Source organism: Chionomys nivalis, chromosome 16 (genome assembly GCF_950005125.1).
Source record: "Chionomys nivalis chromosome 16, mChiNiv1.1, whole genome shotgun sequence".
Classification (NCBI taxonomy): domain Eukaryota; kingdom Metazoa; phylum Chordata; class Mammalia; order Rodentia; family Cricetidae; genus Chionomys; species Chionomys nivalis.
In genome coordinates, this window is record NC_080101.1 from 19,527,765 (window position 1) to 19,546,148 (window position 18,384).

The following is an 18,384-nucleotide window of genomic DNA, read 5'->3' on the forward strand; positions in this document are numbered from 1 at the left end:
CAGACTAGCCTCAAACATAAGAAATCCACCTGCCTCTGCCTGAGATTAAAGGCCTGAGCAGCCACCACCAAGCTTTATGGTGACTTCTTAACTTTATTTATTTGATGTCACCCTTGTCCCTACTCAGCTACCCTTCTTTATGCTGCTTTTAATGCTCAAGTCACATACCATGTTGTAGTCGGAGGCTGATTGTTCATTTCCAGCCACCCAGACCCGAAAGAACCACACAGAAACTATATTAATTAAAACACTGAGACATCCACACCCATATCTAGGATGCCTAAAAAGGTTTTCCCCTCAATGTTAAGTTTTAACTGTGGTCTGTTTTGCAGGGTATCTACCCAAAATGCACAGGTTCCTGTTGAGCCAAGGCCTTGATTTCCCCTATGCTCTTTAAGAGTCGGATTATTTGTCAAAACCTGGGGTAATAAGACAAGTTGAACAGTCCTGTCCCCTTGTGGAATCACTAGCATTTCCCACTCCACCGTAGTGAGAATTTTTATTTCCTCTTTATAGTCTGCATCTATTACCTCCGGAAGAATGCGGATCCCTCTAAGAAGCCTAAAACGAGTCCCATGGTTCCCTCAGGCAAACGGCCCATAGACTCCTGTAGGCAAGGCTTGCACCCCCATTTGTGGTATTAAGACGGTTTGGGCGGAGGCACAGAGGTCCAATCCTGCACTCCCTGGTGTTCCTCGGGCGAGGTCCGCAACAGAAAGGGATTGCTTTGTGGAACAAATTGAATCTGACCTCTGCGTGCAGTAGGCTTCATGGTTGGGGCTTCGGAGTGAGGCCCCAATCTAGTTTCCCTGTGGCAAAGGTCTCCCCTCAATGTCTGTCTTGTATCCCCAATGGTAACCCTTTTTGCATCTTGGATGCAGCCCTGGGCCAGTGGCCCCTCCTTGATTGTTATGGGGACAATCCTTGCGGAAGTGTCCAGGCTGACCGCACCCAAAAAAGTTCCTGCTTCCCCCTCCATCTGCTCTGCCTTTCCGGAGAGCAGCCGCCATAACCTGTCCAGAGTGATATGCCCCATCAATGTCTCTGCAATTGCGAATATAATCATTTAAACTTTTATTCTTGTGAGGCCGTATAGGCTCCTTGCAATATTTGCGTTTTCAAATGCCAATTGTCCTATGTTGGGCATTGCATGATCTGCGCCTCCAAAAAGTTTACCAGCTAGTTGTAATAGCCAGGAAGCAAAGTCCTGGAAGGGTTCAGAGTGTCTGTTCTTGCAACACCTATGATAATTGATCTCCCACTGCCTTATTAGGTAATGCCTTCCAGGCCTGGACAGCAGCAGCTGAAATTTGTGCATACTTCTTTATCTATTATCCACTCATCCTACAGGAGGATAATGCTGTTCCCACCATTGTTCCTACTATATGACTTTACCATTTGTCTCAATTTATTAAGTCAAAGTATCTCCATTTAAATTCTCTTTCTCTGATTTCTTGTGAATGGACCATTTTTCAGGATTTTATAAGCTGTTTTATTTTTATTTTTTAAGGTCACATTTGGTCAGCCATTCTTTTGTTTGTTTGTTTGTTTTCTTACTGATTTGAAGACTTACTGGACATGCCAGAAGGAGAAACATGGTGAAGACAGAAATACTTAAGATAACAATGACCTTCAGTGTTGACGTCTTGTATAATTCCTAGAGAGACACGCCAGTGGGTCAGAAGGGCAGAGGGTCATGCTGGGTGGGGAAACTCACACGGCAATAGCTTGTGTGGTCTATGATACAGGGTTATTACAAGAATAAAAATAAGTGTTTAGAATGCGGACTGACACTGAATTGTGCTTTCTCTTCAAACTTTCGCAAGATGAGAGACGTTATGCCAGATACACTTGACATATGAATGTACTGGGAAATTGATTTTTTTTCCTAAGTTGAAGTTTAACTTAAACTGGTAAGCCAAGATAGTCAGAGAGATTAGGAAACACTTGTCCAGCAGAACAGACTCATCCATTATATTAGTGCCCTCAAGTCAGTTGCTTGCTAACTCACCTGAATAGAAGGAAGAATATTATTTTGTCTTCTAAAATTCAGGAAGTTACAAGTCTACAGAGAGTCGTCTCCAAAGAATGTCTGAGAAATCGGAAGAACATGGCTCACATTTGTGAGCACCATATGGAAAGGCTTTGGGTTTACTTGTAAAATATGTAGGCATCATTATTTTGAGAGGAGGTAGAGTTTGAGGCGTTTCAAATAGGATTTAGATAATCATGCTTTCTGAACTGTTCATGGGAGACAGTGGTTGCTGTAGCCTTTGCTTGTAGCCATTGCTGGGGAGGTGGTCCCCAGGAGCGTGGAATCTGAACATATTCTCAATATTACAAATAAAGAAACCAAGGCTAAAGCAGTAAGTGATGTCACATGGATACACTAGTGGTCAGAACCAGGATTCAGATCTTTTGACTTCTGGCCCAGGCTTTGTTCTCTCAGCCTTGCTCTATGCCAGTGGTTCTCAATCTTCCTACTGCTGGGACTCTTTAATACAGTTCCTCATGTTGTGATAATTACCAACCATAAAATTATTTGCATTGCTACTTCATAACTGTATGTTGCTACTGTTATGAATCTTAATGTAAATATCTGATATGCAGGGTGTCTGATATGTGACCCCTGTGGAAGGGTCACTTGGCCTCCAAAGAAGTAGTGACCCACAGGTTGAGAACCACTGCTCTATGCTAAGCCGGATTCCTGGCCTGGTGTGGTCTTTCTTAGCAGTGCATGTCAGGACCGAGCATCCTGAGTCACTGACGTGTGGTCACTGTCTGCTCTCTGAAGTCCTTGGATTAGCGTCTCTGCACTGCAATTGTCAGCATCGTGTCCTTTGAATCACTTCTGTTTGAAAAAGCTAATGCAGTAACCGGAAGAGAATCTGAAGGAGCAAACAGAGGACCTAACATCCTCAGGAAAAAAAAAGTCACTACAGATGCTTATTTCTTTAGAAAATTAAGATTTAGGGGCCTGAGAAATGGCTCAGTGGTTAAGAGCACATACTGCTCTTACAGCGGACCTAGTTTCAGTTCCCACTATCCACAATCAGGTTGTTCACAATCACCTGTACCTCCACCTCTCAGAGACCCAGCACCCTCTTTCTGCCTCCAATGGCACTTCACACACACACACACACACACACATACACACACACACCACACCACACCACACAAATAAAACATGTACGTTTGCCTGTTGCCTTCCTGTTGGTTGTTGAGCATTGGAACTCATTTCTTCTGAGAACTTCAGCCTGTACACATTCTGGTACCTTTACTTGTAGTATCCTTTCTAAGTCTTGCTGGCTTGCTGGTTCTCATTGTTTAGACTTTGGGGAGATAATCGTCTCAGAGCTACCACCTCTAGCTACACTGGACTCTTGTCACCCCCTCACTGCCCTCCCACTGTGCTGTATTTTTAGCCAAGTTTATGCTATTTAACTTGTACACCTTAGATAATTCTCCAGGAATACTAACTACATGAAAGCAGGTACTTTGTCCTGTTAACTATGCCTTTTGAGATCTAGTGTCTGCACATAGATCAATGAATAGTTTTTGTATGTCAGAGGCTGGTTTCAATTAGATGGAAGTGAGTCTGATCTTCAGAGACTTAACTGCTCTTGTTTTTTGAGGCAGGGTTTCTTTGTGTAGCCTTGGTTGTCTTGAAACTCGCTTTGTAGGCTGGCCTCAAACTCACCGAGATTCACCTGGCTCTGCCTCGATGGTGTTAGGGGCCTGTTGCTCAACAGTTAGGAAGTTGTCTTAGTTAGGGTGACTATCACTGTGGTGAAACACCATGACCAAAAGCAGTGCGGGGAGGACAGGGTTTTGTTTGGCTTGTGCTTCACATCATAGCCCATCACATAAGGAAATCAGGAAAAGAACTCAAATGGGATAAGAACCTGGAGACAGGAGCTGATGCAGAGACCATGGACGGGGGTTGTTTATTGGCTTGACCCCCAAGGTTTGCTCGGTCTGCTTTCTTATAGAACCAAGAACCTCCAGCCCAGGGGTGGCACCACTCACAATGAACTGGGCCCTCCCACATGAGTCACTAATTGAGAAAATGCCCCACAGGCTCATTTACAGTCAGATCTTATGAAAGTATTTTCTCAATTGACATTCCCTCCTCTCAGATAACTGTGGGTTGTGCCAAGTTGACATAAAACTAGCCAGCACAGAAGTGGGGACGGGAGGATAGGCACTTGCGGAAATCATTAGCCACACAGTGAGTTCTAGACTAGCCTAGGCCGCACAATGAGATCCCTTTTCAAAACAAACATACAAACAACCCTGAAGACCAAAACAAAGATAAACAAATGAGACTGTGTTCATCTTTTCCAGATGATCCTATGCTCCTTATGCATCCTGAAAGTCTAGGCCCTCCTAGATGATGCTACTGTGTCTTTTTTTTTTTTTTTTTTTTTTTTTTTTTTTTTTGCAGACACAAGACCTGAATGATTGGAGAAGAGAAGAGAAACATACCACAACCTTAGTTCCCTAGACCATCATGGACCTCTTCCAAATGGGGACGGGGGTACAGAGAACCCTGCAGATACTAGATAGTACAACAGAAACGAAACCAAGATAAGATGCTGCCTGTCCTCTCTGTCCAGTGGGGTGGACTGCTATGTCCAAAAGTGAGACTTACACCAGTCCTTTCCAAATGGTGAGGGAGAAACAAATTTGTAGTTGGGATGAAATGATCCTATACTCTTCATGGAACAGGGAAGACCTGGCTGTGACTAAATGCCTGGGAACAATAATGTTAGAAGGAGAAAAGTTTATTTTCTTTAGGGGCTTTAGAGTATGGTTGCTTAACATGATTGCTTGGACTGCTTTGAGGTAGTACATTATGGGGGAAGAAAGCTGCTCACCTTGTGGGAACCAGGAGACAGAGAAGGGCTCCAATATACCTCTCAAGGGCTCATGATCAGAGATGTACTTTCTTCCTTCTAGGTCCTCCCTCTTAAGCTTTTTACCACCTCCCAATACACTACTACTTTTGGCCAAGGCTTTCACTGATGAGACTGCTGGAGGGGTACTATTCTAGATCCACACATATTTCCTTAATGTAGGCGTATTTACAATATGGACCAAAAAGTATCCCTTTCTTTGCATTACGTCAATTTTAAAGAGGATGATGAAAATATAAAACCTAGTAAAAAGTATCAGAATATAGAGGTAAATTTTTTATTAGGGCAAATGTTTCCACGTCTGTAATGACTTCTTAAGGTACCGCAAGCGTCTTTGTTAAATAGGATAAAAAGGAAATAAGTGTTAGTTAAATTAATTATAAATAACATTTCAGCATATAAACTAGGGTCATCAAGACTTTCAGTATGCTGATCTAGTATTTTCTAAGCGAGTGACTGACAATACAGATAACAGATGATTATACAGTTTTTCATGTGAAAGAAATTTAGTATTTACATGAATCTTATTTTGTATTATAAAATAAGCTGCTGAAGCAAAACATCTTGGACAATAAGACAATATTTAAAAGTTTCACATATTTATTAATAATTTAAAAATTTGGTCACAAGCTTGGAAATGTGATCTCATTTGAACCAGGGCTGTTACAGAAGAGCTATTCTGAAAGAAATGAAAAACAAAGATCTTGATATAGTCAGTGACCAAGTGTTTTTGGTAGGAAGCGGCTGATGGAGTAAATATTAGTAAAATTATTAATAAGGCATTTCAGCTTATAAACCAAAGGGTCTACAAGGATTTTACTGGGACCAAATAACATTATTTTTAAATTAATTATTTTTAGTGTATGATAGGCAATGAAGTGGCATGGGGAAAATGAATTCTATTTCCCATATAGAGATGGGTTTTGTAAAAGGGACCTACATGACCGTTAAAAATACGAGAGACATAGTAACAACTTACCTCTTCATTGAAATAAAAAGTAGAAATAATTCTCTTGAGAGGTTAAGGAAACCGTAGGTAGAAAACTATTTCAATGGTGAAAACGACTCAGGGATTAGGAACATATTCTGCTGAATATCTAAGTAGTTGACACTTTCCCGAACTGGAAAGACATTGCATACGACATCAAAAGCTGACTTATGAGAACTTCTTGTTCTAAAAATAATTCCTGCCCAATGAACCAGCTCACCAGCAGACACGACCCTGGGATCCTCATGAGCCCGATGTCGCCCTGCTGCACGGCTGTCTGCGTTCTGGCTCCACCACAGAACGTGCACTGTGGGAGAAAATCAGAAAGACATTCACACACAAATCCAAACAAATTAACAAAGTCCGGTTACTAGAGGTTAAAAGAGCGACACTAAATATTTCAGTGATAAGATTTCAGAGCAGCCAGAGACTTGGGAAAGAAAATTATAGATTAACTAATTGGACTGTTTTTACAGATGAAGAAACAAAGCAGGTTTGCAAAGGAAGGAAAGTAAGACAGCTAAAAGAACTCCAGATTCAGACTGTATGACTTGGTAGTATATTTTATTTTAGCATCTCACGTTGGCAGCTGAACTTGGTAACGGATGTGGAAGGGTCAGGCAGGTGGCACTGGTTTTGCAGGCACACAGGGGTCATGGAGAGCAACTGGAAACTGGCCCTGTGTATCAGGGCTGGAGTACCCCCCAGAAGAGAATCCAGGGAAGACCACTGGTGAGGATGCAGCCTCAGTATACAGGGGATGCCAGGATAGTGGGGTGACTGCTGAGGACAGAGGCAGCTATGAAGGAGGGGTGTGCACAGTGGCAGGCTGAGTCCAAGAAGCAAGCTGTGTGTTCTGAGGTTGGCAACACTAGTGAAGTGAAGCAGCCAAGGCCCTCTGAAGCCCAGACAATCGATCTGTGAGTAGGTCTCAGATGTCAGGCAGTAAACTTTTGATACTACTGAATTTGGGGTTTGCTTTGAATTTGATACTGTGCTCTGGTTCTTCCATTTTAGAATAAGATTTTACAAGATCCTCCAGTCAAAAGACTTTGGCTCTTTTAAAGAGATGAAAATTTTAAAGGTGGTATGACTTTCAAAGTTATACTATGCTTTATGCTGTGCTAATAATATTAATAGGACATCTGGGGACAAACAAGGAAGGAAAGTTTATGGTTTAGTTATGATGTGTTTATATGTCAAGTTGACAGTGGTTCAATTGTGGTGGTTTTTTGTTCCCTTGACACAAAGCTTCTCAGATGCATCTGATGAGAGAGAGCCTCAGCTGAGAAAATGTGCTCCGTAGGATAGATGGGGACAAGCCTGTGCAGCCCTTTTCTTAATTAATGACTGGTGTTGAAAAGGCCAGCCTACTGGGGGTGGTGTCACTCCTGGCCTGGGTCATATAAAAAAGCAGACTCAGCCAATCTGGGGGAGCAAGCCAGTACACAGCATCCTTCCCAGGCTTCTGCTTTAGCTCCTGCCTCCAGGTTCCTGCCTTGAGTTCCTGCCCTGACTTTTCTGCATGGTGGACTATAAACTGAAATAAACCCTTACTTCTTCAAGTTGCTTTCGGGCACAGTAATAGAAGCCTAATTAGGACGGGCTATAGTTCTGTGGTAGAACACTTGCCTAGCATGCATAAGGTCCTAGGTTCAATCCCTAGTACTGATAATAATATATTTAAAGTAATAAAAAGATTATACAAGGAATACACTATTTCTTGAAGTTATTATGGTTGTTAAAATTTGTCTTATGTATCAGAAAACAGAAGTTTAGCATTTCAAAATAGTTTTGGTGGGCGGTAAGTTCTAAATAGGAAAGAGACAACTTATCAACTCTTTAAAACGATAAAAGTACAAGAACTTGTCAATAACATATGAACTTTTACTAAAGAATGCTAGCAGATAAATAGGTCATCAATATACATGGAAATTTGAAAAGAAATGGACATCTGTACCTCTGTTGAGTGTTCCATATTCTGAATGAAACACGCCAATTAGTTTACAATAGCCTTGATTGACATGGGCATTTACTGCTCTTTCAAATGCTTCACCCCATAGAGCTGGGCCACCAGGTTTCATAAGAAAAGAAGAGAGTTCATAGACTCCTAGAATATGAAAAAAATAATTTAAATAATGAGTCACAGAATGTCTATTCTTATTCATATTCACTTGGTTTCATGAGAAGCTTGATCTACAAGTACATATTTGAAGGACTGCACATATTCATTTATACAGATGCAGTAATGATATCTGCATTATTTTCCCTTAATTGTATGTTTAGAAATCCCTTGTCCATGTGTAAACTTATTTATGCTATTAAACTTAATTCCACAGGTGACAAAAAGTAGGGGCCAGTGAGGGCTGGAGAGATGGTTCTGTAGTGAAGATATGTACTGTTCTCATAGAGGACCAGGGCTCAGTTCCCAGCACCCATGTCAGGAAGCTCACAACTGCCTTTAGCTAATAACTAGCTCCAGTGTATCTTACACTTTGGTTTCCACAGCAGGTATCTGCACTCGCCATACACACACACACACACACACACACACACACACACAGAGAGAGAGAGAGAGAGAGAGAGAGAGAGAGAGAGAGAGAGAGAGAGAGAATGAGTTAAAAATAGTTTTAAGGAAAGAACTAGGCCGGGCGGTGGTGGTGGTGCATGCCTTTAATCCTAGCATTCAGGAGACAGAGGCAGGCTGATCTCCGAATTCGAAGAGCGAGTTCCAGGACAGCCAGAGCTGTTACTCAGAGTAAACCCTGTCTCTAAAAACCAGAACAAAAATTAGAAACTATGTCTATATTAGTGTTTGAAATATCTAAAAACTTGTTACTAGAGTAGATATCGAGAAATTAGTGGAGAAGATATTTTGGTGGCCTGAGGGTATACTTTTAGGAAAAAACTTAAATAATTTTTCATGGATTTGGAGAGGTGGCTCAGTGACAGAACACTTGCCATCAATGTATAAAATCCTTGGTTAACAGCAAAATAAAATATAATTTTTCTGCAGTGCCTATGTTTTTTAACCCTTCCACTTCCACCATTTTTTCTTAGTGTTCTTTGGCACTGTATGTTTTCATAGCCAATAGGAAGACAAACCTAACAATGCAACAGAATGATGTTTATATTTCCATATTCCAGCAAAACAAACCACCATAAAGATATAATTTTATAGTTCTTAAATATTTTGGCTACGTATTTGAAATGCATTTTATCTCTACACAGAAGTATAGATCAGCAGAGGCAAAGAACTAGGTCGCAAGTAGCCTAATGAGAGAGGACAATTATTTTACTGAGATAGTGCTGAGAGCCGATAAGAGGCCTACGTGGGCAGGATTCAACTAGGGCTTTTCAGGTCTCTTTGTAGTGTCATCTAAAACATACTACAAAGTTGAGAACAACAACAAAAAATTCTAATTAGTTTATGCTTTTCTAATCTGACTTGTGGTTAAAATTAGACTGAGGTCATAGTTTCTTTAAATACACAAGAAGTAAAATCAGCAAGAAGACAGAAAATTATTTTCAAACTGAAAGAAAGAGGAAGACAAAAATTATCCTAGTACTAGAGAAATTCCACTTAATTATTTGCCCCAAATGGTCTGTTTTGTAGAAAAAAATATAGTGAGTTAAAATTAGGTGTAATTTATAAATATATTTAATATAGTAAACATAGCTATATTTATGTAGATATATAAAATATAGTTATATTTAAATATATTGTTTTAAAACAATGATAGAATATGATATATGAACTCTTACCACCCCACCAATGGTCTCTGGCTCTCGATATGCAGTTTTCAACTACTACTGCCCATGTGACATTTTCTGTAACATAGCTGAGGTTTTCAAACCCAGAAACCTTCAAGTGGGAAGACTTCCCCATTAGTCCTCGCTCTTTAAGGATAAACGAAGAGCTGCACTTTGGTTTGATCTCAACGATCACTTATGCCCTCTATAAAAGGGAGTCTCCCTGCTCTCAAAGTACAACAGAATGGACCATCTGTACCATTGCAGCCACGGAAACGCAGAGGCTAAGACAGACGCACCTTCCTCGGGAGGTGTTCCTATTTTGCACCATGGTACCAGATAGGTAATTTCACTCTCTTGTTTATCAATGGAAGCCAAATTTGGAACGAGGAATCGTTCTTGCCACTCTGTATCATTGGCCAATGCTTTGCCAACTGCCGCTCGATGAGCAAAATTATCTGGTAGGAAAGAATGGAGAAACGTCTTTCAAAGCTGCTTCTTTGGCTTATATCTGGAGCACCCGAGAACACCGTGCTGTGGCTTTGGGAACAGCAATGTGAAAAAATGGCACATCAAGTGGCTCCTGGTCTTCAGGGCAAAGGAAGTGGAAACCACTATTATGATCTCATCGAGTGGGCCTCACAGGTTCTCCCTCCTCAAAGGTAGCTGCATACAGGAGGTAAGTCACCGTATATTCCTCTGCTTTGTTTCTCAGTGTGTGATAGGGGAAAACGATGTAGCATCAACCTCCAGGTTTGTGCTGAGAATCAGCTGAATAAAGAGGGCTTACGCTAGTGTTCGACACTTGCATGCGGACTGTTCTTACTATTCAGTGGAGGTATTCAACTGACAGTGTCAGCTGAGATAAATTTGACTTCAGTATTGATGGTAATCACTTACATGTGGACTGTTCTTACTATTCAATGGAGGTGTTCAACTGACAGTATCAGCTAAGACAAATTTGACTTCAGTATTGATGGTAATCAGTCAAGCTATATCTTGAATAAATTTTAACATTGAGCAAAATTTGAATGTACTTGGCATCATTTCCTTTGCATAAGTAACTTCCAAAGAAACAGTGCTGGTTCTCATACTATTGTTTCTCCCCAGCACTGCCATCTCTGCCTTCCCAGTATTGACACAGGTAGACATGTTCAACAATGTATGGGCCTAGTATATATTTATTGTAAAGGCCTCACGAGACTAAGGTAAATTATTTATGTAGTTTATGCTAGGGATGGGAATAACACGTGCCTAAAGTGCGGTCAATTAGGACTTCATTACTTTCCCCAGTGGGCCGTGACTTAACATGCACCATATGGGAAGCAAACGTTGCACTAGAGGTGTTTGCTGTCCTTCAAAACCGAAGAAACAAAAAGTATACCCGAGTCACCCACAGAATCTTCAGTAGGGAATTAATTGAACACTGATGACCAAGGACTAACTGCAATTAATTAGTAAGAGTTTGCTGAACATGGTCAAAGTCTGGTGTAGGCTAATTTAAGATTAGACTTCTAAAAGGCTACCAAGCATTCTGGATAATTTTGTAATGGTCTCCTTTTTCAAGGCAGTGCAGTTTCAGTATGAGAACTTGTATGTAGTAATGTGCTTCCCTTAACTCCTTAAAGTAACATGGCAGCGAATTCACTGAAACTCTGGGATGTCGAAGTGAGCTGGTAATGGTTTATAAATGCAATGGAATCAATTAGCTCAGGGTTGAGGAAGGTCAAAAGTTGACTGCCATTCCCTCTCAACCTCCATTTACCCAATCCTGACTGTGTGAACTGCCCCCACTAAGACACTGTTGTACAGCTTTAGCACCAGATACCTCTTTCATTCGGTGACCTTAACTTGGACTTGTGTAAGCAGTTTTCAATTTTGCATCAAAACATTTTTTTCCAATAAGACACTCTAATTTTTTGAGAATTGTAGTCTAAAATTTAATGAATTGATAGATAAGAATTCTTAATTTCTCAGTTATGTTAGACTTTGAGTTATTAAATGTGTACTAAGAAGAGTGGTCAGTGAATTTCCTTTTTGGTTCTGCATTGTTTTAAAAGAAGTTCTCCTTAATCTGTGTCTATATGAATGTATATCCATCTAAGACTCCTGTAGCATCTACCCAAGTAAAAATCTATATGGAACATTTGAACGTGGCGACTCATACCATACTTCCAAATATGGAATACTCGGTCTATTCTGCCTCCAAATTCTACCCTCCAATAGCCAACCAATTCAGAGTGAGCTGTCCGAAGATGAACGTTTTGCTTAACATTGTGCATGAACTCTTTCATCTTCGAGGGTTTAAGGTAATAAGTACAAAACTCATAGAATGTTCCTTCAGTTTGTCTTGGGCCAGTAGCAAAAGATGAGCACACCTGAAAAAAGATAAAACAAGTCTCAGTACTTAGGGGAGGGCAGAGTTTGTCTTGCCTCCCACCCAAACCTGGGTCTGGTGACAGAGGACACAGTAGCCGGTTCCAAACCCTGCCGCATTTCTCTCGTCAACGCTCCACAGATGCAGGTTAGTAGGTTGGTTTTAAAGATAACCATGGTTAAACATGTATTCTCCTCAAGCCACCTCCCCAAACTATGGCATTGCTGACTTAGAGCAGCTCCTGTGTTGGAGAGCCACAGTTAGGATCCACGAGTGTTCTCTTTTCCCTTACGTTCTCTTCATCTACAGGGTGGATGACGACAGTGCTGTATCAGAGAGAACTCTGGAGACTGGATGTCTTTGGGTATACACAATGAACGTGTTTACTAAAAGAAAACTTTTTTCTAAAAAAGGAGAATTGCCATTCAGGTCAAAGAATCCTTTCTCATCCAGCAGAAACAGAACTGGAATGCAGTCAATGCATTAGTGTGCTATCACTATCTGACTGCATGACAAACTTTGGTAATAGACCTGTGGTCCTCAACCTCCCTAATGCTGCAACTTTTAATACAGTTTTTCATGTTGTGAACCTAACCATAAAATTATTTTATTGCTACTTCATAACTGTAATTCTGTTGCTGTTATGAATTATAATATAAATATCTGATATCCAGGATATCTGATATGCAACCCCAAAGGAGTTGACCCACAGGCTGAAAACCACTGTAATAGTGATTCACAATTGCCTGAATCACTGTTCATTTCTAACAAGAAACACAAAGCAAAGATGGCTTTAATGCATTTAGTTGTATGCATGTGGTAGGAAAGCCTCTTGGGTATGTTTAGAAATAATCATATTTCTAAGTTTCTAGTTGTTGTTGTGAAAGCACTTTTCCCTGGGAAAGACTGTCAGAAGTCAGCTTGTGTATATCTGTACATATGTGCCTGTATATGAATGCACACACTGATGACCCTGAACTGTAAAAAGCCTTCGTATTTTCAAGTTGGGGTACTATGCACCCATTTCATAATACAGGAAAATCTGCTAAAGCAGATCAGATGAATATGAAAGTATGGAAAAAATGACTGCATACATGGAAAGCTTAGTATAGATAGAAAAAGTAATCTTTTTTCTCTTGATAAATTTTTGATTACAAAACACTTTATGGTATATAAAGTTTAATAAAATATTCTCCCTTTAGTTCATTCCACTGATACCTACTCTGAACTGTATTCTTACTGCACAAATCAGTAAATTTTCTACAAAAATCTGCAGCTGTCTCTGCATTTGATGGACTTTGTGTGTGTGTATGTTTAACCAAAATCTACAAATGGGATTATTAGATCTGCTTACTGTCTATAGTTTAAAAATAAATAAAACATCAGAAAGCGAGCCAAAGACATTCACAACAAAACTTTATAGGTTGATTCAAAGAGCGAGTGTGCATTAGGAGAATGAATTATTTGTGGCAGGCACAAAGTTTTGTTATTATTTCCAGGACATAATACACAGGAGGGAGCCTACAGAGAGGAGTGACTGGATAGAAACGATTTTTAAGATTTCTGCGGCTGAGCCAGAATTACGCTGGGGAGAAATCATATGCTTTATTATGTGCAACTCAGACTTGTTCTCGCCAGCACTGACTCATTAAAGACAATGTTGGCTAAAAAAATAAAAGCAGAAACTAAGTTCAGCGACGCCCTGTAAGGAAATAATTGGTGGCTTTGCGTGGGCAACGCTGGGTGAGCAGTCACTAGTCTCTTCTTCGAGGTTTACCTGGCTCCAGACTAACTTAACTCCTTCTCATTGGATTAAGTCAAAGTCCCGGCCAGAAAAAAACTGGATTCATCTCCAGAATAAGCTGGTGCTCAACAGCTAGAGCTGCATGGTGGATCTCTTTGGCGCACATCTCACTCTATCTTTGTCGAGTTTCCGGATGCTCCAGTCCCTCCCTAATCGCTGGGCGCTGTAGACTACGGAGTAGCAGCACTGTGTCCCCCACAGCTCCGCCACCTCCCTGAAGGCCGCGTCCCCTACCTGTGGCGCCAGTGCCCGCGGGGCCAGCACCTTCCTTAGGCAGCTTCGGAGCGCGAGCATGGCGCGGCCTGGAGCGCAGGGGAAGACCGCTACAGGGTACTGGGGCTCGGTTAGGTCCGCGCTGGGCTGGGCGGTGCTCGAGGGGCGCAGCTCTGCCCCTCTCAGTCGGCCGCGGGGGGCCCAGCCTTTTCGGTCTGTGTGGTCAGCTCCTACCGTTTGCTTGGCTTTTGTTCTGCAAAATTCGGGTCCTGACGTCAGAGGTGGACCACTGTGAGTTCAAGGCAAGCCTGGTCTACAGAACGAGTTTGAGGATTAGCTCCTAGCAACTGAGAACGCTGTTTTGAAAAACCCAAACAAATAAAACAAAAAACCTCAATCTTTGGGGGATAGGTCTTTTGTCCATTCTTCCTTATCTAATAGGTCTCTTAATACAGTATTAACTAATCAAATGATTGAATATGGTAGGCAGATGCTCTATTATTGAGTTTTATGCTTTGCCCCTGGAAATTTTAACTTCTGAAGCATTCATTTTGTCTCTTAGGTTTTTTTCTTCCCTTCCCTATCTCCAGGCCTGCTGTTCAGCGTTGGGGTTTCTCTTGATCCCCTCTCTTTCTCCTTTTTTTGCTATACCCATGAAATCCCAACAATATGGTTGTCTGAACAAGACCTGCACATTGTCAGAAGCTGATATGCCAGCATAGATTGGGGGGGGGGGGAATCTTACAGCGCCCCACCATAGATGCATAGCTGCAGGCAATCAGTGGCTGCAGAGGGGGAGAATCGGTTTTCAAGGAGCCCTGGTGGTCAGCACTAAATTAATGTACAGTTGAACAACTACTAAACAGATTAGGTAGGCTTTGTGCATGTGAATCTATGTATGTGTAGAACTAATTAGAAAAGGAGAGATGATGAATTTGAGAAGGAGCAGAGAGGGACAGAGGAGGAGTTATAGAAATACTGTGTTCATAAATGACATTTTCAGAAAAAAGGTCTTCCCTGTTCATAGTGTTGTTGGGGTGGGAGAAATTCCCTTTTTATCTTCTAGCTCATTCATGAAGATTTAAACCTTGAAGAGTACAATTTTTGTTATCAAAATCTCCCTTTTATTACCTTTCCTCAGAATGTGTATTTCCATTTTTTCCCTCAAGTTCTTATCCTCTTTTTGGCTCATGGATTCAAGATCTTTTCTCTCTGAGTTGTGAATTAGGAGCGGTTGTGCTCCTGCCCCCAGGGTCAGGAAACAGAGTAGGGCACTAACCACGAGCTCGAGAGACTCTCCTTCCAGCTGGCCCTCTTCTAACCTCACTGTCCAACTTTTTATTTCATCACTTTGATTTTTCTTTAAAAACCAATGTTGTATGTAATTCTCATTATTATATTGCTACTCTTTGTCAAATCTAGATTGCTGTTTAAGTTATGTGGGACTTTTTATTGTTTACACGTGATTCTTGTACTTTGGTTTAGGCTTTCAAAACCCACATTGATGCAGCTGCAAGAATCTATTCACGTTTCTGTTGTATTCTGTTCTATTACATGTGCAGTAATGCAGAAATATACATTATTTTTGTCAGTTTGATGATTATGAACAAAGCTGTTGGAATTTCTTTGTAAATGTCTCCTCATTCTGACACACGTGAGGGAATCCATCTCTTCTAGACACTGTTAAATTCGTAACTATTACTGTTAGCAAATATTGGGTTATCCCTTGAAGCACTCGCTATCTTGAACAAAAGGACTGTCTGTCGATAGCCACCAAGACTACCCTAATGCCAGCACCTGCCATCTTTATCACTTTGTCTCTGCTTTTAGAAAACTCGGACTTCTGAAAGTGTAGCCTCAACCGGGACTTTTTTTTTTTTTTTTTTTTTTTTAACAATTTTAACCAGGTCTTTTTACCCTCACAGTATAGATGAACTCTAGATGACCCTGTGCCCATTTCTATCTGGGTCAGAGAGGCACCACTCCCCAAAGGTAGCCCAGTAGTGCTGCAGAGGTAAGGCTTGTGATTGCTTTCAAACTGATTGGTCTGGGTGCCTCATCTCTGGCTGTATAAGCAGGCTGCTCAGATTTAGTGAATCCACTCAGAGCCACTTTTCCGTACTGCCTCTCTTGGTGTTGCAGAATCAGACCCAGTAGAGGCGTCTCTTGTTTACTTTCAGTGTTGTGGGTTCTGTTGGTTAATGCCAAGAAAGAGGCAGAGGAGACTTCAGAGTAACAGTGGCTCGGAAGGCAGGGAAAGTTAAAAAGTTAGCAGGTGAGCTGTGAGGTAGGAGCCAACTAATTGATGTTCCAAGAAGCACCTGAGGGTCTTGAGAGTGGCCAAGTAGAGGGATTCTAAGTAATGGAGGAGAGTTAAGACAGATGAAGGATGAAATGACCCAGAAAACAGAAATGGCCGTCCTGGTCACCAGGAGAGTTCCAGAGAGTCATGGAGGTTTTACGAATGAAGGTCTTAGATTGCAGGCTGAGGGCTATATTGCTGACTGGTGGTCAGGAGCAAGGAGTTCAGATTCCTAAACCTGTATAAAAAGTATAACACAAGCTGCCATTAGGGACTGAGGAATTGGGGTGTTAGGCCTGACTAGAAGCTACAATATACCCAGAGCAATGCTTAGGAATCGGACTTTCTAGGCCTACTCAAGCTGTAGCACTTGCAGGGCCCAGGGTCCTGAATCTGGAGGCTTATGTATTCTGTCACATGGAAGGTATGATTTGTCATTTCTCCTACCAGCGACCGACATTGACTGCTGCCAGACAGGGACGAATGAAAGCTGCCAAAGACCAGCTCATTTTTCTGTCTGGGCAGAGCAGAGTTGACCTCTGTCAGCTGATTCGTAGCAGGTCCACCAGGACCTTTCTCTAAGGCATTTGTAATCATTCTTAGTGTAATAAGAACCCTTTGTAAATCTTATGAGCACACTGATCTCTGATGCTTCTAAATGTATTGCAAGGAAAACAAATGATGAATTGAATATAAGAAAAAAATTGAATTTTAATGATGGAAATATAAAAGTAATGTTTCAAAAAAAGTAGACATATTTATCAGGCACAGCATAGCAAAATCTAATTGTAGATGCAAGAGAATTTTAATGACCAGAAAAGGGAAATTTTAGTACGTTTGTAACAAATATAATTGGAACAAAATATTTATGATCTGTCGTCTAGAAGGTTACAAATCCTGATACTGTTTATTGCCTCCTGCCTTAGTTACGGTTTTCATTGCTGTGAAGAGACACCATGACCATGGCGACTCTTATAGAGGAAATATTTAATTCAGGTGATCCATTACAGATTCAGTTCATTATCATCATGACAGGTAGCATGGATGTGCAAGCAGACAGGGTATTGGCTACATCTTGACCAGAAAGCAGGAAGTCAACTGACAAACTGGGCAATATCCTGAGCATAGGGCACCTCAAAGCCCGCCCCCACAGTGACGCACTTCCTCCAACAAGGCCACGCTTCCTAATAGTGCTGCACCCTATAAGATATGGGAGTCAATTACATTCAAACTACCACAGATGCCTTTATGACAGAAGGAAATGCTTAATTTTAGTGAGCAACTGGTTACAACTAAGATAGACTTTTGATACTCAAATTATCAGACCTGTTGATTGCCATCAGAATGATTTTTTGGGATGTGCCCTGGAGGTCACAAACCACTGCTCTTTCCCAGGAGTGGAGTTGATGGCTCCTAAGTTATATACATATTCACCTTTAAACAGCACCACAATAATTTATAGATTTGTTCTCTTTATAACAGTATATGGGGGCTTTCTGACTATATCTTTATTATCCTTGTGGTCTGATGTAAATGCCTCATAGAACAAACAGGTACTAGTTACAGGGTGATAAAAACTGAAGCAGACTAAGAGAAAAAACGATTTAATGTTATTCCTGCTTGATGCTGTCAAACTTATGAAACTGCAGAAGGAAGCAGGCAAGGCTGCTCTGATGCAACCTTAGCTGGATAGGAGGACAGTTACACGGTAGACGCTTGTCTCCTGTTGTCTCCTGAATCTACATCCCTGGGCAAATGGATTCTGCAGTTATCCCTCTGGGTATCACTCTTGTGCATTGTGTGCTGTATTCCATAGCCACTAGATGGAGGCATAAACCATCTTTTGCATGGTGTGTATCTGTGTGTGTGTGGTGTATGTGTGATATCTGAGAGTTTAAACTGAAGGTATTTAGAATGATTTAGCTTCCAGAGTACTTTTGTTTTGTCTTGGATTTGTTTTGTGTTTATGTGTTTGGTGATGGATTGTTTCAGAGAGAAAAGGTGAATTATAACATTTATGGATTACAT

The 18,384-nt window shown here is 41.1% G+C and overlaps 1 protein-coding gene across 2 annotated transcripts; it reads right to left on the bottom strand.

Moving 5' to 3' along the window:
- Positions 1 to 5,963: 5,963 nt before the first annotated feature.
- LOC130888175 (protein NipSnap homolog 3A-like) lies at positions 5,964 to 14,135 on the bottom strand. 2 transcript variants are annotated; one of them, XM_057791072.1, is made up of 6 exons: positions 14,076 to 14,135; positions 11,828 to 12,038; positions 9,960 to 10,118; positions 7,868 to 8,017; positions 6,128 to 6,214; positions 5,964 to 6,040 (listed from the first exon to the last, which is right to left on the bottom strand). In XM_057791072.1, exons 1-6 carry the CDS (start codon positions 14,133 to 14,135, stop codon positions 5,964 to 5,966), a joined length of 744 nt encoding a protein of 247 aa, XP_057647055.1. The 2 variants fall into 2 exon arrangements, with proteins under 2 accessions (XP_057647055.1, XP_057647056.1); XM_057791073.1 differs by lacking the exon at positions 7,868 to 8,017.
- Positions 14,136 to 18,384: the final 4,249 nt, after the last annotated feature.

Coding starts and splice junctions, on each gene's coding strand:
- LOC130888175 (XM_057791072.1), bottom strand. CDS start 14,135: ATGCTCGCGCTCCGAAGCTGCCTAAGGAAGGTGCTGGCCCCGCGGGCA. Junction 10,119..11,827: donor ATTCCATATTTGGAAGTATG/GTATGAGTCGCC, acceptor CTTTCCTACCAG/ATAATTTTGCTCATCGAGCG. Junction 6,041..6,127: donor TCCCAGGGTCGTGTCTGCTG/GTGAGCTGGTTC, acceptor ATGTCTTTCCAG/TTCGGGAAAGTGTCAACTAC.